At 42.0% G+C, this 27631-nt stretch overlaps 1 protein-coding gene across 1 annotated transcript; it reads right to left on the minus strand.

Annotated features, from left to right (window-relative positions):
• Window positions 1-13846: 13846 nt before the first annotated feature.
• On the minus strand, window positions 13847-23176 carry ZC3HC1 (zinc finger C3HC-type containing 1). The gene is made up of 10 exons (XM_075276263.1): window positions 23049-23176; window positions 20818-20932; window positions 18774-18924; window positions 18534-18617; window positions 17677-17804; window positions 17051-17199; window positions 16063-16282; window positions 14999-15187; window positions 14678-14887; window positions 13847-14266 (listed from the first exon to the last, which is right to left on the minus strand). Exons 1-10 carry the CDS (start codon window positions 23165-23167, stop codon window positions 14198-14200), a joined length of 1434 nt encoding a protein of 477 aa, XP_075132364.1. The 5' UTR covers window positions 23168-23176; the 3' UTR covers window positions 13847-14197.
• Between the last annotated feature and the right edge of the window lie 4455 nt (window positions 23177-27631).

A 27631-nucleotide genomic window follows, 5' to 3' on the forward strand; every position in this document is an offset into this window, starting at 1 on the left:
ATTATGCATCATGATGCTAGCAATACCCATGTTATGTCATTGAATAGGCCTGAAGAACCATGCCAGAGCATAGGAGAGGTGAGTAACACTGGTTTCTATGTTTCCTCACCTCCCCTGGGACTCCGATCATAATACTCTGCGGTCTGAAGATGACATCCATCAGCATTCTCTCTTGCCATACACAACCTTCAGGTATAGGAGCTTTCTCTCTGCCCATTTTAGGATCCTGAAGACTGTAGTATTATGAAAGACCTCATGATACTCTTCATGTTCAAATATGCTACTATTGTACAATTGTCTAATTTGATACAAGCTGGCAAGACAAGGGGTCAGTAACCTACAGCACCTGTGCCAGTAGTGAGAGCCTAATATAACAACAAAGCACAATACAGCGGTGTTTCTTCATTTCAGCAAGGCTGGAAAGGTCTCTATGAATTTATTCAACATAAATTTTGGTCTGTGTAATTGTCTGAGCCTACTCGGATCCCTCTGTTCATATGAAAGCCGATCTTATCACCAGAGAAGGATTACACTGAAATATAAGCCTAATCAACTAATTAATTGGTTGCTGATATGGTTTGTGGTATATGACTTTCATGTAGAGGTCGATATCTTGAAAATTATTGCATGGCACACAGACTTCATCTTTGAATTAAAAAAAATAAATTAATAAAAATAATCAGCACACCGTACAAAAAAAGTTGCCATCCCCTGGAGCAGACTGTTGAAGGTTAACAGAATCTTGTAAACTTTCCTCAGTTTTTGAAAATTTGAGGCTATTATCCTCTCCTTTGAGCCCGTGGTTACTCTTATCCAGTTGACTGGCCTCAAAAATCTGCCATGAGATATTGGTGAAGGAAATCCTACCACATGAAGGCATTTTATTCACCCCATCCCAGCCACTGGTGCTAAAATCTACTCCTAAAAAGATTCTAATTTTGCAGCAAGCATTGGAGGAGGAGGGACACCAGATTTTATTGCCCCATTTGCCGATCACAACCTTGCCTTTGTGCATATTCCTGTTTTGAGACCTATCACACAGTTCTTAATTAGTAATGTTATTTAGGGAACACCAAATCTTTTATAATTGGATATTTTGGAACACGGGACAAACAGGGTGATATATTTTTGGGTGTGTATCTTTATTTTCATTTATGCTGTACAAATAAAGCTATAAAGTTACACATTTGTGAACAAAAAACATCATCGCTAATTCCTGCAAAAACTATGGGGTCAAAATGCTCACTGTACCCTTTGATAAATACCTTAAAGAGGACCTTTCATTGATTTGAGAACAGGCAGTTCTATATCCTGCTGGAAAGCTGACAGTGCGCTGAATTTAGCGCACTGTCGGCTTTCCCAATCTGTACCTCGGGTAAAGCGCTATCGGTCCCGGTACCGTAGCTCTTTACAGTCAGAAGGGTGTTCCTGGCAGTCTGTCAGGTACGTCCTTCTCCACAGCAGTGCTGTACAGTGTGAGCAGGGAGGAACGCCCCCTCCCCTCCTGATAATACTCGTCTATGGACGAGCACTGTGAGCCGAGGGAAGGGGCCCTTCTGACTGTAAAGAGCTATGGTACCGGGACCGCTAGCTCTTCACTCGGGGCACAGATCGGGAAAGCTGACAGTGCGCTGAATTCAGTGTACTGTCGGCTTTCCAGCAGTACATAGAACTGCCTGTGCCCAAATCAATGAAAGGTCCTCTTTAAGGGGTCTAGTTTTAATAATGGGGTCATCTATAGGGGTTTTAAATTGTTTTGAGAATTCAAAGCCTCTTCAAATGGACAATGGGGCTTTAAACATTTTTGGGCAAAATTAGTGTCTTGAAATCCACTTGGCACTCCCTTCCTTTTGGGTACTACCATATGTTTGATGTTTGCTAACACACAACTGTCCTAACAGTTGAGGAGACGAGAATATGTTCACTCTGAATATGTTAACATATGCTCCCTGCTGTGTTGCCAAACAGCAGTTTATGCCTACATGTATGACACTGTTATATCCAGGATAACGTACTTAGTATATATAGCCGGGCCCAAAAGGCAAGGAGAGCTATTTTGGTTTTTGGACATAATGCCACTTTTGCAGAGCCTCTGTGTTGCCAGTAAAGTGGAAGCCGCAGATTTGTGACTCCATTCTGGAAATTACACCACTGAAGGTATCAAGTGGTGGAGTGAGCATTTTTAACCCTTGAGCGTTGCATTAATTTAATTTCCATAAATGAATGTGCAGCTGATAATGAAAGTTACAATTTTTCCAGAAATGCACCATTTCAGTGCCAAAAAAACTGTTAAGCGGTATTCTGGACACAACAGCTTTTGTAGTGTTCATATCTGACAAAAAATGGGCACCAGTGGCATAACTAGGAATGACGGGGCCCCGTGGCGAACCTTTCACATGGAACCCCCCAGACTGATGCCAAAGATCTTGACCAATGGACCCCCCTCCACATTTCTGTGCACACTATTATGCCCCATGGGGGCCCCTGAACACAGTATTATGCCCTATGGGGGCCGCTGCACACAGAATTATGCCCCATAGTGCCCCCCGCACACAGTATTATGCCCCATAGTGGCCCCTGCACACAGTATTATGCCCCATAGTGGACACCCATGAACAATTATTATACTCTGAGGTCTTTTCAGACCCCAGAGTATAATAACCAGAGAACCAGGAGGAATAAAAACATAAAAAACACTGTTACTTACCTATCTGTGGCTCCGCTGCACTCTCCGCCGCTGTCGGCCATCTTCAATGACGTCCAGGACGTCATGTGACCGGGGGGCCTGCGTCACGTCACATATGGACGCAGGTCCCATTCATGTGACATAAGGGACGTCAAGGCCCGAAGCCTGCCCGGAGAGTAAATGAGTGCTGTGAGAGAGCTCATTTACATACCGACAAGAACCGGGATTGTAGGCGAAGGGCGGCACGGAGAAGAAAAGGAAAGGTAGGAGACAGCCTTTCTAAAGGCTATGCCGACGTAGTACCTAGAAAAAATAGCGTGTGAATGACAGGATCCCTTTAAGGCACCGCCCAAAGTAGAATGCAAAGTAAATGGGCCATCTAGTAATAGTGGAGGATATTCGGTACCACCAGTCCCCCTTTAGCCTCACCTGCTAACATGACAGAGCGTGGAATGCGATGGTGTTTCGCATTCCATATAAATTGGAAAATGGCCTTTTGAAGGGAGCGTAGTTCCAAACGGGGTACAGCTACAGGGAGTGTTTAGATGAAATAGAGAAGCTTTGGGAGGAGGGTCACCTTGACTTCTGTAATGAGGCCAATAAGGGATATGGGAAGCAGGCGTCACTTATCCAGGAGGAAGCAGAGGTCCTGAAACAAATGGGTATAGTTAACCAATTACAATGAGGTAGAGGAGGAGGACAATTGAATCCCTAAGTAACAAATAGAGCCTCATTCTTGGTAGGATTAACTTTATAACCAGAGAGAGAGCCGTAGTCCCATAGGGTATTCATGAGGTTTGGTAGGGTAATGTGAGGCTTGGTAAGAATTAGTGGGAAAAAGACTCAATGGGAAAAAGACTGATCTTAAGCTCCCTGTCATCCCTGTAATATCCGGGGTTAAAATAAATTTTAGATGGTAGGGAATTGATGCAGAACGCAAAGATAAGTGGAGCTAGAGGACAACCCTGGCAAGCCCCTTTGTGTTATCGATGTGGCTGGGCCTAATGACCCAGAATCCCAGAGGGCTCTTTTGGGGAAGGTCCTGGGCAATTGTCCTGACTGCCCCACATCCCCCCAGCACCAACACTGGTGACATACTTTACATGAAGTACCCCTGGTTTGCGATGCTGTTGATCTTTAGGTTCTGACTTTCAGGATCCAGTTGATTTGAATCATACACAGCTTTGATGCATTACAGAACCTTCTCAACAAGAAACACATAGATGGATTGACCTTCACTCTTCTCTGGAGATGTACCGATGTCATCGATGACTCTGAAATCTTTACAGCAGAGGTAGCAAGTCTCTTCCAAGCTAGGAAAGTCATAAAAATCCATGTCTGAGAACCAATTCATCTCTCTTAAGCTCACCCAGGTGTACATTATAGAAAAGAATAAGGTTTGGACAATAGGTGCTGAGAGATATGTAAATGTGTGACAGTGAACCTTAGCTTTTAAAGATCTCCTTAAAAGTAATATGTGACCACAAATGGTTAAATTGATCTAAATGTATAAAAACAGGCAGATTGAATTAAATCTGATATAATATCAACAAAAGTGGTAGGATTGTCCACTGCTATCAACCACTGCTATAGAGTCATTTATGACACGGGAAACTTGTCCTATTTTATTTCTTTCCACCCACTATGTATTTCTATAAATATATTGCACAAGAGACAAATAGAGCCTGGGGGATAAGCAGTCATTCCCTAGTGTCCATTACTATATATGCTGCACGTTTGAGTCATTTAGACTATTTACACATTTTAATAAAGAGGGGTTTAAATCTATTGCCAGCTATTTCTAAAAAAGTCAGTATATCAGCTACATGTACCATTAACCAGTAACTCATAAACAATGTGGCCAGTAAATTCTAAATGCTTTACTATATTACAAAAAAATAAAAAATTAGATATGATCACTGTTATAAGGCTATGTATGGATTGTAAAAAAAAACAACAAAAAACAAATGCAACTTTTATGGACATCATTCAGTGCTCTCTTTTCATTTAAAGCTAACACAGGATATGAGATTAGCAAGGCCATGTATTTGGATTTTGAATGGTTTCTTTCCATCGCTTATGATTACTTGTCATTTTTCTTGTTTTAGCTGTTAATTTTCCCCATCTGTAAGGTTGTGTGGAATACAGTGTATCAGACTATAAAGCTAAAACCGGTACCAAATTCACACAGAAAAAAAAATGAATAATTTCGTTTACTCGGTATACACTCTTGGTTTAGCATATAAAGATATTAAAATTACTCAGCTGTCTAGTTCAAGGGTATGTCTGAGTGAGGCTCATTTTCTAAGCTTGGAGTGTTGAAAAGTAAACATTCAATTTTCCTAATTTTATAAATCAGTCTCTATACTATATTCCCCATCACTCTAGGGGACAGGAAATTTAAGGTAGAATTTAACAGTAGCTACGGAAGCCTCAGGAACTACTGTAGTTTCAAGTAGCACAGGCTCTCTGCCACTGCCGGCAGCAATTACTGGTAATCTCTTTTCCTAGAGTCAATGACAGCACCCCTGTAGAATGCCTCCTTCCTCAGACAGGAAACAGGAACTGGGAGTTCCTTAAAGGGATTCTACCATTAAAACCCATTTTTTGTAGCTAAGACGTCGGAATAGCCTTTAGAAAGGCTATTCGTCTCTTACCTTTAGATGTGATCTCCGCTGCGCCGTTCCTTAGAAATATCGGCTTTTACCGGTATGCAAATTAGTTCTCTCACAGCGATGGGGGCGGGTTCCAGCGCTGGAAATGCGATGGGGGCATCCCCACTGCTGCTCGAGAACACGATCCTGCGACGCCTATATCTTCTGCTGGATCCTCCCCTTCTTTCTTTGTCTTTCTTCGGCGTCACCTCCGACACCTGCGCAGTTGGCTCTGCCAGTGAGACACTAGTAGAGCGACTGCGCAGATTGCGGCTTCGGAACTATGGCCGCGGGCATGCGCAGTCAAGTCTACTAGTGTCTCACTGGCAGAGCCAACTGCGCAGACGTCGGAGGTGACGCCGAAGAAAGAAGGGGAGGATCCAGCAAAAGATAGAGGCGTCACAGGATCGTGTTCTTGAGCAGCAGTGGGGACGCCCCCATCGCATTTCCAGCGCTGGGGCCCGCCCCCATCGCTGTGAGAGAACTAATTTGCATACCAGCAAAAAACGATATTTCTAAGGAACGGCGCAGCGGAGATCACATCTAAAGGTAAGACACGAATAGCCTTTCTAGAATTTGAAATGAAACAACTGAGATGCAATTGAGGTTTATACTTTCAGGTTTAATGCAAGGGGTTGAACAAAAACATTCCATGAAACATCTAGGAATTGCAATCAATTTTCTACGAAGCCTTCTCATTTCAAGGGCCCAAAAGTAATAGGACAAATTAACATTACCATAAATAAAATTTATTTTTAAAGGGATTCTACCACTAAAACACTTTTTTTTCTAGTTACCACGTCGGAATAGCCTTTAAAAAGGCTATTCGTCTGCTACCTGTGGAAGTGCTCTCCGCCGCGCCGTTCGTTCAAAATACCGGTTTGTACCGGTATGCTAATGAGTTCTCTCGCAGCGATGGGGGCGTCCCCATCGCAGGAGCAGCGATGGGGGCGTCCCCATTGCAGCGCCGCCTCTCTGGTCTTCGGTGTCCTCCCCTTGCTTCTTCAGCGTCTGTCGGACGCCTGCGCAGTACGCTCTGTTCGATGAAGATTGCCGAACGTACTGCGCATGCGCGAAATTGCGGTCCGAGCCATAGTGCGGGCACCGCACTTTCGCGCATGCGCAGTACGTTCGGCAATCTTCGCCGAACAGAGAGCATACTGCGCAGGCGTCCGACAGACGCTGAAGAGGCAAGGGGAGGACACCGAAGACCAGAGAGGCGGCGCTGCGGTGAGTTTTCGAGCTGCAATGGGGACGCCCCCATCGCTGCTCCTGCGATGGGGACGCCCCCATCGCTGCGAGAGAACTCATTAGCATACCGGTACTTTGACCGGTATTAACCGGTATTTTGAACGAACGGCGCGGCGGAGATCACTTCCACAGGTAAGAGACGAATAGCCTTTTTAAAGGCTATTCCGACGTGGTAACTAGAAAAAAAAGTGTTTTAGTGGTAGAATCCCTTTAATACTTTGTGGAGAATTCTTTGCAGGCAATGACTATCTGAAATCTGCAACCCATGGACATCACCAAACACTATGTTTCCTCCTTTGTGATGCTTTGCTAGGTCATTACTGCAGCTGTCTTCAATGGTTGCTTTTTTGTGAGTCTTCTGCCTTAAGTTTTGTCTTAAGTTTGATCGGGTTGAGATCTGGTGATTGACTCAGTTATTGCAGAATATTCCTTAAACTCTAGAGTTCCTTTTGCAGTATGTTTTGGGTCATTGTCCCGCTATATTGTGAAGTGCTGTCCAGTCAACCTTGCTGCATTTGTTTAAATCTAATTAGAAAAAATATCCTTGTACACGTTAGAATTCATCAGGCTGTCACACCATTAATAAGCACTATTGACCCAGTACCATTGAAAGCCATGCCATCACCTCCTCTACCATGTTTTACAGAGCATGGGGTGTGCTATGGATCATAAGTTATTCCATAACTTCTCGATACTTTTTTCTTCCTATCATTCTTGTACATTTCCTTTTCTTAATACCAGCTGGAGTAACTCCAGGGGCTGGGATCAGTAAGTGACACCATGGGCCCCACAAACATAATTTTCTTTACAGACCCAGTATAATGATCGGAGGCCCAGAGGAGGTAAGGTAACACAAAAAACGCATAACTTACTTCTCCAGGCAGGCTTCGGGCCTACTTCTGTGACGTCCCTGATGTCACATGAACCAGGCCTGCTTCCCGGGTCATGTGACGTCCCGGACGTCATTGAAGATGGCCGACACCACCAAGGAGTGCAGTGGAGCTGGGGATAGGTAAGTAACAGTCTTTTTAATGTATGTATATCCCGCTCGGTCTCCGATTATTATACTCTGGAGTCTGAAAAGAATAATAATAGTAATTGTTCATGGGTGTCCACAGTGGGGCATAGTACTGTGTGCAGAGGCCACTATGGGCCATAATAGTGTGTGAAGGGGCCACTATGAGACATAATACTGTGTACAGGGGCCACTATCCTACTAATCCTTAAATGTGAAAGTTTGTGTGTTTGGAAAGTTTGTGTGTTTGGATGTTTGTTCCTCCGTCACGCAAAAAAAACTGAACGGATTTGGATGAAGTTTGGAACATAGATAGTTTGTAACTTCGATTAAAACATAGGCTCCTTTTTATAACGGTAAATGACATGGTTTCACGACTGTTATGAATTTATGTTCACATACTGTACTATATTACACTGCTGCTGCTGCAGCTTATCTCAGAGAGGTAACAGACCTGGCTTTATCAGAAGCTATGTAAACCCTCAACTAACCCTCAGTGGATTGTGTACACATATTTGCATATTATCTGATCTGCTCCAGGCAACATGCTGACACACTGGATGGGAAAACACCTTTAATCCAAATTAGCAGTTTGCTACTTTTAAACATGCCGGGACATTATCTAATTTGTTGCAAAATTCTAAAACAACGACAGCTATGAATGTAGCCAGAAGTTAACAGAGTTTTCCTCAAGCGGAGCTGACAGGGATCATGCACCAACAACACATTCATTCTATGGTGTCTCAGTGAGCTGCTGAGATGCTGGAACAATCACGGGCACAGCGCGAGGAATGAGTTCAGTGGCAGGCCAGCTTGACAGCTGCCAAAACGCCGGACCAGGCGGATCATCAACACCAACAACACGCTCATTATATGGTGTCCCAGCGAGCTGCTGAGATGCCAGAACAATCACAGGCACGGCGTGAGGAACAAGTTCAGCAGCAGGACAGCTTGAGAGCTGCCAAAACACCGGAGCAGGCAAACCAGACGGCAGCAATTTGCTGAATGTAGGTGGATCATCAACACCAACAACATGCGGTCACATAGGGGCCACTATGGGGCATAATAGAGAGTGCAGGAATGCGGGGGGGGGGGGGGTCAATTGAGTTCTTTGGCGGGCATCAGTCGGGTGGGGGGGCTCCCATGTCAAAAATTGGCCACGGAGCCCCACCATTCCTAGTTATGCCACTGGGTAAATGTCATTAGTAATCTTTTTCCCGCTTGCCTTAAGAACATAAATCATTTTTTTAAAGAATACTTGCGTTTAAAAAAAATATTGTCTTATGTTCCAGGCAGAGAGCTGAAAGTACTCTGGGTTGGGATGAGCAACTGGCCATTAATCTAGAAGATTTTACCAGATTATTTGTCTGAGAGGGTCCGCAAGAGTATCTGAAAGAGAGGGAACCAACTTCTCTTGGGCCAGATTAGGGATGCTAAGATTACTATGGCTTGTTCATGTAGAATTTTCTGTGACACTCTCAGAATTAGAGGTAATGGTGAAAGGACATATGCCATAGCTTTCCCCAGGACTGAGAAAGCACAACCACCCCATGCTGGTCACCCTTAGGGAAGTTTCAACATTATGCTGAGGCAAATAGATCTATTTAGGGAGTTCCCCACTGACAGATTATATGATGGAATACTTTCTGATGGAAGGAACATTCCCCTGAGTTTATTTTCCTGCAACAAAGAAATTCCTCAACTGTTATATAATCCTTTGAGATGTACTGCTGATAATGATAGTAAGGATTTCATCTCCCTGAAATTTGACAATTCCCTGCTAATTTCTTTTGCAAGGAGCCCTGAAAAAATGTCCCCATCAGAGTGGCTACTCAGCCTGACTGACTGGTGCCTATTTGGATCTGGACCACTGGAGATTGGTACCAAACCACTTCACTCTTGAGATGAGTGATAATTGTTCATTTTTAGGTATCTGGGAAATACAGTCCTTACATAAAGATTTTTTATACTATAAAGACAATTTCTTTGCACACTCTGCTTATTTACACATCTTTTTTGTATCACTTTTCTTTTTTTGAGATTCCCTTTTCTCTTCCTATGAAAGGCAGAAAAAAAGAGGAACCCGCATCATAGAGAGAGTATAAATTCGATTAGACCCTCCATTCCCCTATGAAGTACTCACACTACAGAGTACCACACTAGGTTCCACTGATGTAGGGTAAGACCTGGAAAGGAAATCTTGTCCACAGGAGACTCTGACCTCAGAAGAGATCAAACCATCACAGACTTGCCAAGTTTAAAAAGCTAAAGGAGTCCTCCTGACCGCATCACTTGCAGCATCCCGCTGTAAAAGGTATTTGGACATCACACTACTAAACTAGTCAGCCAAATATATCCAATATCATTTATACCTTATCCATTAAGAGCCTATCTCCCCATATGTATTAACACTCCCTGCTTAGCTTTTACTTCACTTACAGCTCCCTATGTAATCTCCATGCTGATAAAATCAACAACATACTTGTCATGCTTGATGATATGAATCAGTCACATAAAACCAGCTGTTCTTGAACCGAACACTCAAATTAAAGTTCCTGTCAAACAAGATCCTCATTAATAAAAGTGCTCACAAGTGGCAGCATGCCAGAGGTACAACAATCTATGTATACACTACTTCAAACCTACATATTAAGATATTGCAGCTGTTATATTGTAGAACTTGTACTCCCAAAGCTTTTATTTCTTGTAAATTTTCTGTTTTAACCCCTTCCCAACATACATCTGCGTCAGAGTACTGTAGCTGAGCCCTCTCCATTTACAGCAGGCACCTGCCAGTAACAGCTGGAAATGTTTTTTACGCCTGCTGCTGGGTCAGGTTTCAATCTTTGCATTGCAGAGGTTAAAAAGTGCACTGTATCTGCAGCACAGATCGACCTGCTGCAGGTTCAAAAGCACAAGACACTTTGCACTGGGGGTTTTCATCAATGTATAGATAAGATTTGTTTAACCCCTTGGGGGTGCAACCCAAAAGTACCAGAACCAAATCTCATTTTTCAAATCTCACATATGTCAGTTTATGTGGTAATAACTTTGAGAAGCTTTAAGTTATCAAAGTGATTATTTGAGAGAGATTGTTTGGAATGAATGGGCCTAAATCGGGAGGGAGCCTCGTGCCGCGCCTGATTCAGCAGCGGAATCCGCGGCAAGAAGGGTCATCTCGCTTCTTTTTTCCGCTACTAGCTAGTGGAAAAAAGAAGCAAGCGGCTCCCATTGAAGTCAATGGGAGCCGGTTTGACAGCGGATTTTGAGGCAGATTCCGCGTAAAAATCTGCTACCAAAAAACTCAGTGTGAACAAGCCCTTAACCTAAAGTAGGTTTTTGTTCCTTCCAGTTCTGGTGATATGTGCATGCAGGTGTAGGCCTGCATGAATGAACTTTGCACATGTTGAGCTCTTATTTTTAGTAGTTGTGGTGCATAATAGAGATGAGCGAACAGTATTTTAAACAGCCATTTCGAATAGCACGCTCCCATAGAAATGAATGGACGTAGCCTGCACACAGGGGGTTAAGCGACCGGCCGCAGGCAAAGTCTGCGTGCTGACCGCTTCCATTCATTTCTATGGGAGTGTGCTATTCGGAACGGCTGTTCCAAATAGTGTTCGCTTATCTCTAGTGCATAACTCTTTGGTTGGTTTCCACCTTTAATCAACTAATATAAATTTATTAGCATTTTTGTTTTATATAAAACATTATTTGAAATTAAAAATTGCATGAGGATGTGAAAGGGTTAAATGTATATATAGTTATTTTTTTAAAAAAAAAAAAAAAAAAAAAAACCTCACACAATCCCTTCTTAGGCACATTTTAATAGATTAGACATGGTGCAAACAGTAAAGTGTCTATGCTGCATTTTCCCCTTAAGGCTGCATTCACACTGAGTAACGCTGGCGTTTTTTGTGCTTACTTTTGCACATAGCGCCGCGTTTGCACCGCGCTATTTTGCGGTCGCATTGCACGGCGCAAACGCGGCGTATACGCGGAGTTAACGCGGCGCTATGTGCAAAAATAAGCACAAAAAACGCCAGCGTTACTCAGTGTGAATGCAGCCTAAGATTGTTTCTGCACATTGCTATTTTCTGTATGCTATGACTGAACAGGCTCTTATGCTGCATACTCTCTGATTCAATTAAATGTCTCCCCCCTGACAAAGAAAAAGACTACAACTCCCTATTTCTTAATTACCAACGGATTACTGATTAAGTCCCATGCTAGATTGTGCGTCACAAGCTCATTTCCAAAATCATGGGTTGTAATTTTGCTTGTATGACACCTCGGGCATTATTTTAGATCATGGGATCGCCATTTCTTCATCAAGATGGTTGGCATATCAGAAATCTCCAATAAATTCTCACTCCGACACAATGAATTCCATTCAAAACTGATCTTAGCCAGCTTTATTCTTCTGTTTTCACAACAAAACAGCATGTACATCACAGTACAAAATAAATCCTCAGCCATCTGGCTACTGACTACATATTCAGTGTCGCTCACTATGACACCCTGGGCCTGCTACGCAGTATAACCACAAACAAAGTAATTGTCACCTACTCATGTGCTTCTGGCTCCCACAGGCCCTGGCACAGCCTGTCCTCCCCAGACTGCAATGTAGGCTTTAAAGGGGTTATTTGGCAATACACATTTTTGTAATGGATTCAGAGCACTGTATAAACTTGCTTACTGATAAAGGTCCACAGGCACCGTGACGATTGGCTTTGCACAGCGAAGCAGGAGGTGTAGATGGGGCGGCCTCCCCACTGCTACTCCAGCTACCTGTGCCATCAGTAACACCATTCTACTTCTGCCTCAGGTCAGTGTCAGCAGGGTGGGCTGAGAAATAAGACTTTCGCAAACCCCTGCTTCACTAACCTTCACTCCTGTTGCATTCTACAAAGCTATTCATTGGAGCACTGGAGACCTGCAACTATACATATCCTGAATGCACTGTAAAAAAAAAAATGTATATCTCCAAATAACCCCTTTCAAAGTATAAAACAAGTAAATGTTAAATGCATGTACCAAATGTGAGTGCCATCTCCCAATAACATGATGCCAGCAGAGTAAGGTGCAAAAGGAGTTCCTACACAGTTTCAAAAGGGGTACTGTGTCGTAATAGAAATTCTCAACTACTTCTACCTATTGATTTTCATTTTCTAATCTGTTAACTCAATGTGATCAGGAACGATATACAGCTGCTGGTATTGCAAGGATTGTGATCAGCAACTACTCAAAGCTGCTGACAGTCACTAGGGTTAAGATACCATACCAGGGAAATCTGTAGACAGTGTTAGCCATAGTATTACATCTCAGTAGCCCCTAGTATTGTAGGAAAAATGAATGCCACAGAATCAGCTCACGTTAACAGCAATCTGTGGAAAGGTGGCACAGACATAGTGACGCTGGGTTCACATACCAGCGCCTGAACTCCGTTTTCAGGTTTCTGTCTTCTGCATGCAGCAGACGGAAACCTGTCATGCAGAGTCTGGCCGTGAGCACTGGTGATCGTTTTATGCGCTCCACGGCGAAACAGTTTTTTTTTTTTTTTTTTAAAAACGGACACAGAGTACTGCATGTCCGACTCTGTGTCCGGTTTAAAAAAACGGTTTCACCGCGGAGCTGAGTTTCTGCAACGTGGGGCCGTAGCCTAAAGGGGTTTTCCGAGTGAAAAATATTGATGACCTATCCTAAGGATACCAGATTAGTTGGAGTCCAATTTCTGACATCCCAAAAGATCAGCTGTTCTCAGCTGAAGAAAGAAAGCAGACATCTGTGTTCCCTGTGTACCCAGGCCAGATACATTTCCATTTATTTGAATGGGACCTAAGCTGCAGTGACTTGGTTCAGCCACTACAAAGCGAATAGAGATGTCTTTTTCCTGTACCATCCTCTGTGTATCAGCTGCTGAGAACAGCAGATCAATGGCTGTGCCGGACTCCCACAGTTCTGATATTAGTGACGTGCCTTTAGGATAGATTAATATTTTTACCCCCAAACTGTTAGCCTAATGTTAAATTTCTAAAATGTATAATACAGAATGTGTCTGTCATATATGTCTAATTAATCTAACATTAAGTTGTATTTTAGTTCCACCATAGTTGGAAGAAAATCAGTATTATATTACTGCAAAAAACTACGTTTTGACCCAGAGAAATAAAGTTCAAGAATATTTATTATAGTAAGAAAGACATGCAAAGAAACATAAAAATAGGAATGAAACCCCTGCTCACAAATGTTCTATCCAAGTAACATACTTCCAAAAAATAGCATCATTTCTGGACCATAATTGCCCAGCCGTCTTTTTTTACAAATGCAGGTGACTCATATGTTCAGGTTTCCCAGACATCTTCCACTCACTTGATAATAGACTGCTTTTTACAAGGATTTTATATTAATCCCCATTTGTGACTGTCTACTTTCCAGAAGTGGTGAGGGGATAGCACTGTATAGAAAACAGTCCTCAGTAAAGATATGGATTTACAGAAGACAGGCATATTCATCTCACAGCAGCGATGATGCTGGTACATGGTGACTAAACAGAAAACTGCCTAGTAAAGGAAAGACATTCCGTGGCCATCATGATGAGCTGCTCACTTGCCATTGTCTAAATATTCTGAATACTTTGCTAGATTTCTCTGGAACACTCTGAAACGAGATTTTGCAGATATGTATGATTCTTAACTAGGTTTAAGTATTTAGCAAATGTAAAAATACATAAAAACTATGGCAGTAATGGAAACAACTGACAACAAGCAGGGCATATAAAGCCTCTTCCTATTACACCGGCAGTCTGCAATGTACCATATACCTCTCTAGCTATGAGGTACATTCAGTATTATGCATGAAACACATACACTTTGGGTGCATTCACACTGCACAGTCAGGTGCTTTCTATAAATCCATGCTCACACTAGGGTAGACCTTGTCCGTAGTACAAGATATTTATCAATGCCTACCGAAAAGGTTTTGTCAAATCAGAACTACGACAGAGCTACAAAAATGTAAGAATTTCTAAGAATAGAGGACAACCATTATAGTGTCATTCCTGTTACTCACTGAAGAATCTGCTTCCAACCGGGTCCTGGATTTTTCCTCACCAAGCAGTACTCGCAACACCTCCTTCCACCCAGCAACTGCCGTCAGATCTGAATTTCCATTTTCTTTTGCTTCTGCTATGCCTCGATCACCTTCTTGTAGTATTTTCAACCAAGGACACCAACTTCTGTGTTGATTTAGTGGATCAAAAGAACCCTTGGTTGAAGAATCCTAAATGAACAACATGTGTATCAAGAAAAAAAATTACACAAAGGACAAATATAAAATCCAGAATTACTACAGAACTGGACCAAATAAACTAAAGCCTCCCTCAAGCCTTACCATACTACCAGTTGAGCAGAGTCTTGGTCGCTTAGCCTTACGATGAGGACTGGAATACATTTCAGGTGTGGCTCCTTGACCTTCACCATGTCCCATGCTTCGGGTTACTGGACGACTCCGAACAGTATCTGACTCAGGCAAGACTGAAGATCCTCCACTGCGCACTTGTGTGTTAGTCATGGAGGGACTCTAAGAATACAAATTAATTCAGCAAAAACGTAATTATTTTTCCACTTTCCTACGTCAATGTAAGATAGGTGGCCTAGTTGGCCACTAACCACTTTCAAATCACGTATAAATAAAAACCTGAGGATAGTCAACAAAGCTGAAGCTGGTGCCACAGCCTGCACAAAGTATGAAAGATGAAAATGTACCAAGAAATGCAAGATTTCACTGCCTTTAATACGTACAATAAAGCATCTTTCTTGAGAAAGAAGAAGTTTAAAAAACAACCAAACAAAAAAAAAAAATGCCTTCTATGACATGACTTTAAAAGATTAAATTTACAACTAGTCAAACAAAATTGCTAAGAACTCTATGTCCACTAATATTCAAAGTATATGGTAAAGGTTCCAAATGCTTCTGTAAGCTGCTCATAGATCTAACTATGAGCAGACAAGTGTTAGTGTTGGTCCATAGACAGGAAAAGGACATAAATAAGCATAAAGACAGACAGGTTTTTATGTAAGCAAATAATACTGTTAAATTAACTTTATAAACAGGACAATGTATGCTCATACTCAAAGATGATTCAGTTCCATACAACCCTTTTAAAAACGATACAAATTACATTTTTGCTCTGATAACCGACAACCAAATCTGTAACAATGTATAGTAAAATCATGCAGATGGCATTGCAAAACCCCTTCCACATTTAGTGGAAGTACATCTGCATAGATTTCAGTTCATGCTGTGTATTTGGCATGCCCATTCTCTTGTGGATTTCCACAGCAAATATTTTACCCTTTGGGTAAAATGTGGATCAAATCTGAGTCACAATAATCCAGTTTTGTTTTTTTTTTTGTTATGTTGATAAAAACAATGCACTGACTAATCAAAACTACCTGCTCGAGTTCTCGGCTTCGAGTCATCCTTCTATTTGGGGACATAACCCCCAAAGGTATTCTGTCAGCAAAAGTTTCTCCTGGAGACACTGGAGTGCTCGGCGGTCCCAAGGAGGAGTCTAGATCGACAGACTCAAGCTGTTGGAAACTCCACAAACCAACCTTTCTCATACATCGAGGACAGTGAATGATAGAGAGATTCAAAGAACCAGAGGAAGGGCTTGATTAACAAAAAAAAAATTGAAAAAAGAACAAAAAACACAACATTAGGTTTGCATGTAAACCACTACAATTTTCTCAGTCGGAATGTTACTATAACACCTTATTTCAACATATACCTTAAAGAGGTGTTACAGGTTTCAGCAAAAAACTTTTTGTTATACAATAAATAATCAATGCCTTAGGGTGGCAGACAGACAGCATGTTGTTAAATCTATTATTTTACATACACACACAATGAAATATATTTTATTTAGGGCTCGTTCACATATGCGCCCGGGTCTCCGTTATGCAGGTTTCCGTTTCCTGCACAAAACAGAGCATGATACGGAAACCTGCAGGACTCTCTCACCCATTCATTTGAATGGGTTTGAAAGATGTCCGGCTGTGAGCGGCGGTGAGTGTTTTATGCTCTTCGCTGCAAAACCGTTTTTTTTTTTTTAAATCGGACACAGAGTCAGACATGCAGTACTCTGTGTCCGGTTTTAAAAAAACGGTTTCGCGGCGGAGAGCATAAAACGCTCACCAGTGCTCAGGCTGGACCCGGTCTGACAGCTTCTCTCTTCAGCATGCAGAAGACGGAAACCACAGAACGGAGACCCGAATGCTAGTGTGAACCTAGCATTATTTAGACATACATTTGTTATATAAACATTGTCAAGATCCATTCTAAAAAAACAAAACAAACTGCAGAAATAAAACTAGTATACAACTAAACAAGCTATAACAAGGCCTACAGGTGTGAAGAGTAAAAATTATTTTAACGGACCTGCTGTTCCATCCACAAAGTGCCAAAATGCAGGCAGAGATGTGCACCTGCAAAGAGTCACTGACCAAGTTGCGGCTGGAATTCTCTCGTCCTTGTAGCTCATCTTCAATCAAGTGAAGAAGCAGACTTACAGTTTCCTCTGTAAGGTCCTAAGATATGGACAAACAGACATCTCACCTTAACAAATTACAAAACTAATACATTATATATGGTGATGAAATATGATAACAGAATACTGCATGTTAAAACAGCAATGCAATAACACGATTGTTCTATACACTAATTCTCACCAGGTCATGAGAAAGCAGCACTTAAACAAGGGCATTTAAATGCAATGTGTGCCCAATAAGTACCGTAGTACCCAGAAAAATGACTTTTCATTAATCATTGCTAAGTGGTTGTTCTACACAGAACATTATCAGACCTTCAGTGTGAGTCTGACAATATATGAGATCAGTGACTCCTGTGTGCAAAGTCTTGGAATACAAAACATAGAAGAACATAATATTCAGCCACTTCCGTATGATCACTGGCATGTAATAGGACGTCACATACATATCTGTGGAAATGAATCTGACTGCTTACTGAACAAGTCTTCCACTATACAGACATATGACATTTTGTACCATGCTTTTGAGATCTTCATGTTTTAAGGATGGAAGCTGCAACTCCAAGTGACAAAGATTTTGGAAACGTTCCATAAAGTCAGTGATTACTGAAGAGGTCTCAGATACCAGAAGGGTCCAGAAATGTTCTGGAATGAATAAAGGAAGAAGAAATCCAGTGCTTTTTACATGAACTTTATTAGGCAAACAAAATAATTCAGTCACAAAGAAACATTTCTTAAGTGGCTTTTTTTTTTTTTTTTTTAACAAATTGCAAATATTATGGATTAAACTGCATTTTTTTTCCATCCTCACCTAACTGATTGTCACTCTGCAGGTTTCTTTAATGTATACTGCCCTCATATCCCTACACTCCAGCTTCCTTAGCTCCTGCTAAGATGCCATCTTGAATTTTATATATCTCTAGCTCTGTGCTATCAATCCCATGATGCCTCCGCACAACATCACATGGGCAGATATAGGATTGTACTATCACTGCTGCTGGGGGACAGCGGAATTATCCTTTTCTTTACATATTCTCCAAAATAATTGAAGAGACTAAAAATATACAGTCAAGGAGACTACTATGTGATCTCTGTTATAAGTATGGGACACGAGTTGTCTTTATTTTTATATATAGATTTTTTTAAAGGATATCAGGCAGCAAATGCTTTACTATATCTTGTTATTTCAGGGAAGGCGGTGTTTCCTGATGCAGGGACACGAAGAGCTAGACTTAGGCTGGAAATCCTACATTTAGCGCAGAAGTCAACTGTACTCTTTCATATATCTGCAAGGGGGACAGCTGCATGCCCAGATTCCTATATGTAAAAACTAAATATATTTGAATCAGCAGAGGCATTCATAGCAAGCATTACCTGAACATGGATTATCGGGCCAAAAGCAGAACTTTTCATGAGAGGTCCTCAGTGCTTCCTGCAATTCTAAGCAGCGCTGCTTGTCTGATGACACAAAAAGCAGACAATCACAAATTAGTTATATAACAATTCAACGTTAACATAAATGCAGATGCTACATTTCTTAATGGATGTCTTTTAGAAGCCCTGTATCTTGGCCTTGGATACATGTAAAGTAACACATTAGTAATCATTACTCACACTTATTGAAGTCCAATGCTGGTTGGAGGCTAGCGCAGAGGTAGGCACTGCAACTGGAGCACTTGAGCATGTCACATTCTATACTTGACCATCCATACTGAGCGCAGATGAGAGGAGACAACTCTGCAGGTTTCCCAGCCCATTTTAAGGAGTTTTCAGATTAAGGAAACATTGAACATTGGTGATTGACTAAAATTCTGTAATCCATGAAACGCTCAACCATTATTCAATCAGAACACATAGATTGTATAACAGAGTTATAAAAGGGATCAGTATTGTGGACAATTTGGCAGTAGTGCTCAGGGAGAAACCTTTAAGTATTTAAAGGGGCTCTATCAGCAAAATCATGCTGATAGAGCCCCACACATGCGTGAATAGCCTTTAAAAAGGCTATTCAGGCACCGTAAATGTTATATTAAACTACCCCCCCTCCCCCCCCCCCCCCCCCCCCCGTTTTAAAATAATACCCTAGAAAAGAATGTTATATTTATATGTATTCTAGGGAAAGGAGGTGAACTTTTATTTATTTTATTTTTTATTATATATATATTTTTTTTTACTATTTTATTATCCCCCGCCTAGGGGGCTTGAACCTGCAATCATTTTATTGCAAGTCCCATAGACGGCAATACAGGTGTATTGCCGTCTATGGGAGAGTCTATACATTACTATCGCGGAGTGTCATAGACCAGCCGCGATAGTAATATATATCTATGACAGGCCTGGGAGCCTTCATTAGGCTCCCGGCTGTCATCGGAACAGGTCGGCTCCTGTGGCCTCGCCGTGCAGGAGCCGGCCTGCATCACTAAAGGTATGGGGCCGGTGGGGACCGGCCCCGGGGCTAACTTTAAACTGCTGGGACCTGCGGAGGAGCAGCGGATTTGCAGCATGGCCGCGCTACTGCCACCGCTGGTTTTCTTCAGCGGCAGGAGCGTGGCAATCTGCAGGCCCCGGCAGCTGCTGTAATAGACCGGCGGATGCCGGGGAGTGTTTTAGCTGCCGGGGCCTGCAGATTGCCACGCTCCTGCCGCTGCAGAAAACCAGCGGTGGCAGTAGCGCGGCCATGCTCTAAATCCGCTCCTCCCCACATTCGGACTATAAGACGCACCCTCATTTTCCTCCGAAATTTGGGGGGAAAAAAGTGCGTCTTATAGTCCGAAAAATACGGTACATAATACCATAATGACAGTATTCAGTGTTTTATCAGACAAAGCAGCCCTGTCTTATTAAAGCATAACTAAGGTTAGGTTCACACTTGCACCGAGCTGTTTGTTGTTCAGGTCTGTTGGGGAACCTGAACGTCAAAAAGCTGTCCAATAAAACAGCGGTTTCCTGCGGACACCATATAGACTATAAGGGGGTCCGCTGGGTTTCCCACGGTTTTATACTGAAACAAGCTGAGAGAAAATTCCTCTGTGCAGAACTTTTCGCTCTGCCAATTTTTGCCGTGATCTGCGGCTAGAGTCTCCTAGCCTAAACTTTATATTTTCAAGGCAGCATGGGTGTCTTTAATACATTTTGTAATATACTTTATTAACCAATTTTCGATCCTTACTGTGAAATCCTGCAATTTTTAGCTCTTTCCATTGCTTCTATGCTTCTCATCGTATATGTGTGACATGACAAATTAAGGGTGGGGGAGAGACACTACAAACTATATCTCAGGCATGATTAAACATAGAAACTTTCTTTTGCTGTCATATGAAAGAGAAGATTCTCATCTTCCATATGACAAAGATTCAGTTGTACCTGTATAATTTCCAGAGATATCACTGGTTGAAAACAGTCAGAGGCTTAATAAAGTAGATTACAAAATTTATTAAGGACACAAAAGCTACCAGAAGGTAAAAGGTTGTCTGGAAGTTTAGTTACACTTTAAGGTATATTCCACCCATAAACTGAATCAGGTTTTCAAACCCAATAAAAAAGATAGCTGGCTAACATGAAGTTTGTGTATAAGATAAAAAAGCTTCCAGTACTAATGCCGAGTGATTGGGGAATATGTCATCACCTTTTGGCACGTAGACATCAATGTAAAGGATATGGAAAATGTTTCCACTCTAGAGAAGAATGCTTCTTTGCTTGTTGCCTCATACGAGATCGAATCATCTAAGGCTTCAAAGCTAATGTTTTCTTCTGACAAAATACTTGCATCCTTCCTAAAGATTAGAACAAAAAAAAGGAAAGAAAACATGGGTTTAGTGGTATGAATACAGTTTATAGAAACGTATAACCCCTTCCCGCTGCTGGCATTTTTAAATTTTTGGTTTTGACTCCCCACCTTCCAAACCGCATAAGCTTGTTATTTTTCTGTTCAGAGCCATATGAGGGGTTAATGTTTGCAGGACAATTATTCTTCATAATGAAGCCATTTATTATTTATTACAAAGTACTGGGAAGCTGAAAAAAATTCAGACACTGACCGCAAAGAGTATGGGATTCTGGCTAATCCCTTCCACACATTGCATGAAAATATCCGTAGCGGACATGCTGTGATTTCAAAAACCATTGCATGTTTGGAAATCGCAGCATGTCAATTATACCTGCGGAAACACTGGCATTTTCCCTATAGGTATAATTGAAGCAGAAAGTCCGCAGAGGAAAATTTTGCAGAGTAATATCAAATTTCTATATGCATTGGCTACATGGCTCCTGGGATTACTTCAGCCCAGAAACATGGAAGTCTATGTCTAATGTACAGGGTACTGCTACTGAGCCTTACGCTAGGTTCATACTAGCGTTCGGGTCTCCATTCTGAGCTTTCAGAGCGGGTTCGGCGTGAGTGGCGGTGAGTGTTTTATGCTCTCCGCCGCTAAACCAGTTTTTTAAAACCAGACACAGAGTACTGCATGTCCGACTCTGTGTCCGGTTTTAAAAAAAAAAAAAAACAGTTTCGCGGCGGAGAGCATAAAACGCTCACCGCCGGACATCTTTCAAACCCATTCAAATGAATGGGTATGAAAGAGTCCTGCAGGTTTCCGTCTCCTGCCTTTGTTTTGTGCAGGAAACGGAAACCTGCAGAACGGAGACTGGGCGCAGATGTGAACGAGCCCTTATACACATCCCTTTGTCACAGACAACATAAGGATCCATTCAACGTAAATATATTTATTTATACAGTACATGTGTTTTTGTTTTGGACTGTGTACTGTAGAGATATGAAACTGCAGCACGTCCATTTTTGTCCCAGATGTCGATAAGTCACACAAGTCTACTGGTCTATTAAAAAAGACGAATGGTAACCATGTGTCATCCATTTTTCACAAACCCAAAGACAACCACAAAAAGACAATTTTTGAATATACCTATCCCCAATGTTGTTCTATCCTGTCAGATCTCAGATTCTCCTACTCCAGTATTACTAGGTTTACACCTGAATTCCGGTTTCCATTCTTGGGGCTAGTTCACACGGGGACATGGAGGAGGATTTTGACAGCGGAATCCACGTCATAATCCTCCTCCATATAATGTTAGTCTATGTAGACTGCTAGATTTTTTTCTGCTAGCAAAGAAAAAGAAGCAACATGACCTTTCTTCAGGCATTTTCCGCCTGAAGAAAGCAATAGAAGTGAATGGGAAGAGTTTTTTACCGCGCAGTTTTTTGCAAAAAAAACGCGCGGTAAAAAACGTGATGCGTTTTTTGCGGCCCGTTCTCTTAAAGGATGGGAAAACCGCCTGGAAGCGGTTTTAAAAAAAAAAAACGCTCCACAAAAAGCGTGCCAAGGTCAAAAAAAGCTTCCTAATTAGAAAGTGTTTTTTCCGGTGTCAAAATAAGCCACATGTTATTTACGTGAGAACTAAGCCTTGGGGTTCACACGAATGGAAATCTAATCCGCTTTAAAAAGGTGTTACCCGCAGATTCCATAGACTATAATGGGGTCTGCACTAACAAGATGGAAAAATGCGGAGAGAAAAGTCCTGTGATGGATGAAATGGCCTGAACGGGCGCTAGTGTGAATGAGCATGGATGCACATGATCGATAAGGCTATGTTCACACATCTGTCACAAGCTCTGGAGGAATGACGAATCAAAACAGATTGAACTACACAAGTGTGACAGTGGAAGGTTTGTTACTATAGCGGAGGCTCGGTCTGCCGTTACCTTATTTTACTGCATTGTGCATGCTCGGGTCCACTATGGAGACCCATAAGAGAAGATGAAGCTCCAGCGTATAACTGATCAGGACTGCATGCCCTGCTAGAGCTGCAGCCATGCGGAGGGGCTCCGGGCACATAATGCTACATCCCCGCCATTCAGTGACCGCTCATACTCACCGGCTGTCACTTCGATCGTCGCTAACTATTCCCTCATTGATCAGATCGCGGACTTTTCCAGGAGTTCCTACCGGCGATCTCACTAGGGTTCCCGAGGTCTCAGTGCAGGGCGCAGCCATCTTGGTAGCCCCGGAAATGTCGTTACTAACAGAGATACTCGGAAGTCAGCGCTCGGCTAAACATAGAAAGGCAACTGCGCATGGCCGTAGCGTCTCCTCATACTATGCGGCGGCATTGCGCAGCACACAAGTGTAGCACTGCACAAGTTTTCTATTGTTTCCTAAAAGTGGATCTAGTCAGCAGCAGCCATATAGAACATAGCCATGGCCTGTTGTGTAGGGTCCAGGTTGTCTCATCTGAACCTTCTCTCATTTTACATCAGGTTTAGGTCATATGTCACCACAGAGTCCAGTACAATGTGGGTGAGTGCGGAGCTAGCACCAAACAATCCACATTAGGCAGACATGCTGGGTTATTCAGCTGCTCTACATCTGTTGTAGGAATGGCGCAGAGGATTACAGTGCAATGGCCTAGCCCTAGACACTGCATAAACAATGTGGTACACCTCTGGGGCAATGTGGGAAATCTAGTTTGGGCTAAAATGTTTTGACTTGCTAGATGTGTGGGTGTGGCGTAATGAGGACCTTCACCATTTGGAGCATGGTTAATAAACCGCTAGAAAGCCGACAGTGCACTGATGTCGGCTTTCCCTTTCTGTGCCCCTGGTGAAGAGCTATCGGTGCTGGTACCGTAGCTCTTCACTGTCAGAAGGGCGTTTCTGACAGTCAGGAACACCCTTCCTCACAGCAGCATCTATAGTGCTGTACTGTGAGAGGGGGCGTTGCTTACCACCCTGTGGTGACGCTGTGCTACTGTGAGGAAGGGCGTACCTGACTGACTGTCAGAAACGCCCTTCTGATGGTGAAGAGCTAGGGTACTGGCACCGATAGCTCTTCAGCGGGGGCACAGAAAAGGAAGCCGACAGTGCGCTGCATTCACCGCATTATCAGCTTTCTAGCGGTGTATTACACCACAATGTGTTTTATGAATTCAGTGCACTGTCGTCTTTCACGATCTGTGCCCCAGGTTATCACCCACCACCAGAGAACTCACATAACCCTATCCCCTGTTGTTCTCCGTTACATGATTTGTAGCCATAATATAGCTACAAACGTGGCCTGTATTATACCAGTAGAAAATCAGCCTACATCTGGCAGTCACCAAGTTGTGAACTTTTATTACATAACCCTACATGGCATGGTGCAATAAAGCAGTTGTTACCGCCAATCAAATTAGTACTTTCATTTTCTAAGGGGCCTTGGACAGATGACAACTGACACCAGATTGGTTACTATGAGCCATTTGACAGCATTTATTTTTCCACCAGTTTACATAAATTATTTGCCGTTACATCATATGCTTTTTCAGCACATATTAAAAAGGAGGGGAGGGGGGAGTTCCTCCCGACTCTCACAGCACAGCGCGATTGGCTGTGCTGTGAAGAAGGACGTCTCTGGCTAACTGTCAGAAACGCCCTTCTGACCATAGAAGAGCTACGGTACCGGACCGTAAGCTCTTCACACCGGGCCCAGATCGGGAAAGCTGACAGTGTGCTGAACTCAGCGCACTGTCAGCTTTCCGGCAGTATATAGAACTGCCTGTGTGCAAAATGGTGAAAGGTCCTCTTTAAATATGATTTTGTTTTTGCCTGGACAACCCCTTTAATCCCACATATGGCTCTGTGAATGGAAATATAACAAAGTTATGGGTTTTGGAAGGATGGGAGTGAAAAGCAAAAAAAAAAAAAAGACTGTATTGGGAAGGGGGTAATGTCGTAGTGTGTGTGTATGTGTGTGTGGCCCTCTTTAACCCCTTATCGACCTTTGAAGTTGTGAAGGTTGTAAATATATGATCACAAAAAACATTGTTATCCTTAAAACTAAATGCAGTATAACTATTTATGTTTCAAACTGAATATGATATTATGTGACAAGATGGCCGATCGAGACCAACGAAAGGGAAAAGCAAGAGGCATCTTGTAATCTATTGTGCAAAAAATAAAGTGATTGAAAAAAGTTAATAAAGTTATAAAAAAAACAAATTCCCCTTTTTTCTATAGAAAATGAGTTATATTAAATTGTATATAAGTTATATTAGTTATATTAAAAAAAAAACTAAAAACTGATTTAAAAAAATACATATTTGGTATTGTCGCGTCCATAACAATCTGTACAACAAAACTGAAACAATATTTAATGTACACGGTGGAAAAAAACGGAAAAAAACCCGCCGGAAGTAATGATTTTTCGCCACCTCATCTTACAAAATATAGTATAAAAAGTGATCAAAAAGTCATACGTACACCACAACAGTACCAATAAAAAGCACAGGTTGTCTTGCAAAAAATAAGCCCTCAACCATCACTGTCAACCGAAAAATAAAAATGTTACACCTCTCAGAAGATGGCGATGCAAAAATCAATTATTTACGTCCCCAAATGTGTTTTTGTTCTGCAGAATTAGTATCGCATAAAAAAATAATATAAATGAGATATCGCCGTAACCGTACCGACCCACAGAATAAAGGCGACATGTTACTTATACTGTACGTTGCATGGCGAAAAATTTAAAAGGTAAAATGCAATATCAGAATAGATTTTTTTTTTAAATCCAGCAAGAGATAGTTAATAAAAAGTATTCAATAAGGTGTAGGCACCCAAAAATGGTGTCATTAGAAAATGCATCTCATCCCGCAAACAACAAGCCCTTATATGACCACGTCACCAGAAAAATAAAGAAAATATAGCTTGCATAATGTGAAGACAAAAAACCCCCAAATCGCCAAATTATTAGAACACAACTGGCTGCGGCAGGAAGGGAATGTATAAGCTGTGCGAGCGGATATCAGGGGATACCCCAGATTTACAGCTTATGAGGGAAAAGACACCAGAAGTGACCCCCAGAGTGACTCCCCCAATCATAGGAGCTACTGGGACATAGTAGGGAATTTGGTGTTTGCAATGTCCTCCGCACAGCTTAAATATTCCCTCTTCACCATCCGTTGTCACGTCTGGGATACTAATACTCACTACACCCCCTGATAAATTCTTTGAGGGGTGCAGTTTTCAAAATGGGGTCACTCCTTTGGGGAATCCATTTTTCAGGTACTTTACAGGCTCTACAAACATGAAATGACGTCCGGATACCAAACTCCTACTGGCACCTCCAGGGCTCTGCAAAAACAACATGGCGCCCAGAAAGTCCCTCTAAATCTGTACCCCAAAAGCTAAAAAACACAGTGCTCCTTCCCTTCTGAGCCCTGCTGTGTGCCCAAGCAGCAGTTTCTACCCACATATATAATTTTTTGACCCTCAGGATGGCCCACTTAATAGTTTTAGGAGTGCAGGTCTCTTACAACACAAAGTGGGTGCAACGTATTGGGCACCGAAATGGCATATTTCTTTAAAATTTTCAATTTTTCATTTTGTACATTTTTTGGGAAGCATTTTTAGGCTAAAAATTATAATACCCCTTGATTCATTCCTTGACGGGTTTAGTTTCTAAAATGGGGTCACTTTTGAGGGGTTTCCATTGTATTGGTACTTTAGGGTCTCTGCAAATGCAACATGGCACCAGAAAACTGCCCTCAAAAGCCAAATAGCCCCCTTTCCATTCTGAGCCCCGCCATGTACCAATATAGCAGATTATGACCACATATGAGGTATTGCTGTGTTCACGAGAAATTGTGTAACAAACTGTGGAGGGCATTTAATTCTCTAACTACTTGCAAAAATTTAAAATATGGCGCTAAATGGACGATTTATTGGAAAAAAGTAATTTTTCATTTTTACGTTCCAATGTTAATAAAATCTGTGAAACAGCTGTGAGGTCAACATGCTCACCAAACTCCTAGATAAATTCATTGAGGGGTGTAGTTTCCAAAATGGGGTCACTTTAAGGGGGTTTCCATGGTATTGGTACTCTAGGGGCTCTGCAAATGCGACATGACACCTGAAAATTATTCCAGCAAAATCTGCCCTTTAAAAGTCAAATAGCGCTCCTTCCATTCCAAGCCCCGCCATGTTCCCATACAGCAGATTATGACCACATATGGGGTATTTCCGTCTTCAGGAGAAATTGTTTAACAAACTGTGGGGGGCTTTTACTCCTTTAGCCCCTTGTGAAAATGAAAATTTTGGGGATAAAGTGACATTTTAGTCATTTTTCATTTACACATCCCAATGTTAGTAAAATCTGTGAAACAGCTGTAGGGTCAAAAAGGTCACTATACCCCTTGATGAATTCTCTGAGGGGTGTAGATTCTAAAATGGGGTCACTTTTGGGGGGTTTCCATTGTTTTGGTACTCTAAGGAGACTGCAAATGAGACATGGTGCCTGAAAATTATTCCTGCAAAATCTGCTGTTCAAACATCCTGCGTTGCACCTTCCCTTCCATGCGTTGCCGTCTGCCCAAAAATCAGTTTACACCCACATATGGGGTATTTCTGTGCTTGGAAGAAATTGCATGATAAACTGTCAGATGAATCTTCTCCTTTAACCCTTTGTGAATGTGTTAATTTTAGG

Source organism: Leptodactylus fuscus, chromosome 5 (genome assembly GCF_031893055.1).
Source record: "Leptodactylus fuscus isolate aLepFus1 chromosome 5, aLepFus1.hap2, whole genome shotgun sequence".
In the NCBI taxonomy this organism is placed as follows: domain Eukaryota; kingdom Metazoa; phylum Chordata; class Amphibia; order Anura; family Leptodactylidae; genus Leptodactylus; species Leptodactylus fuscus.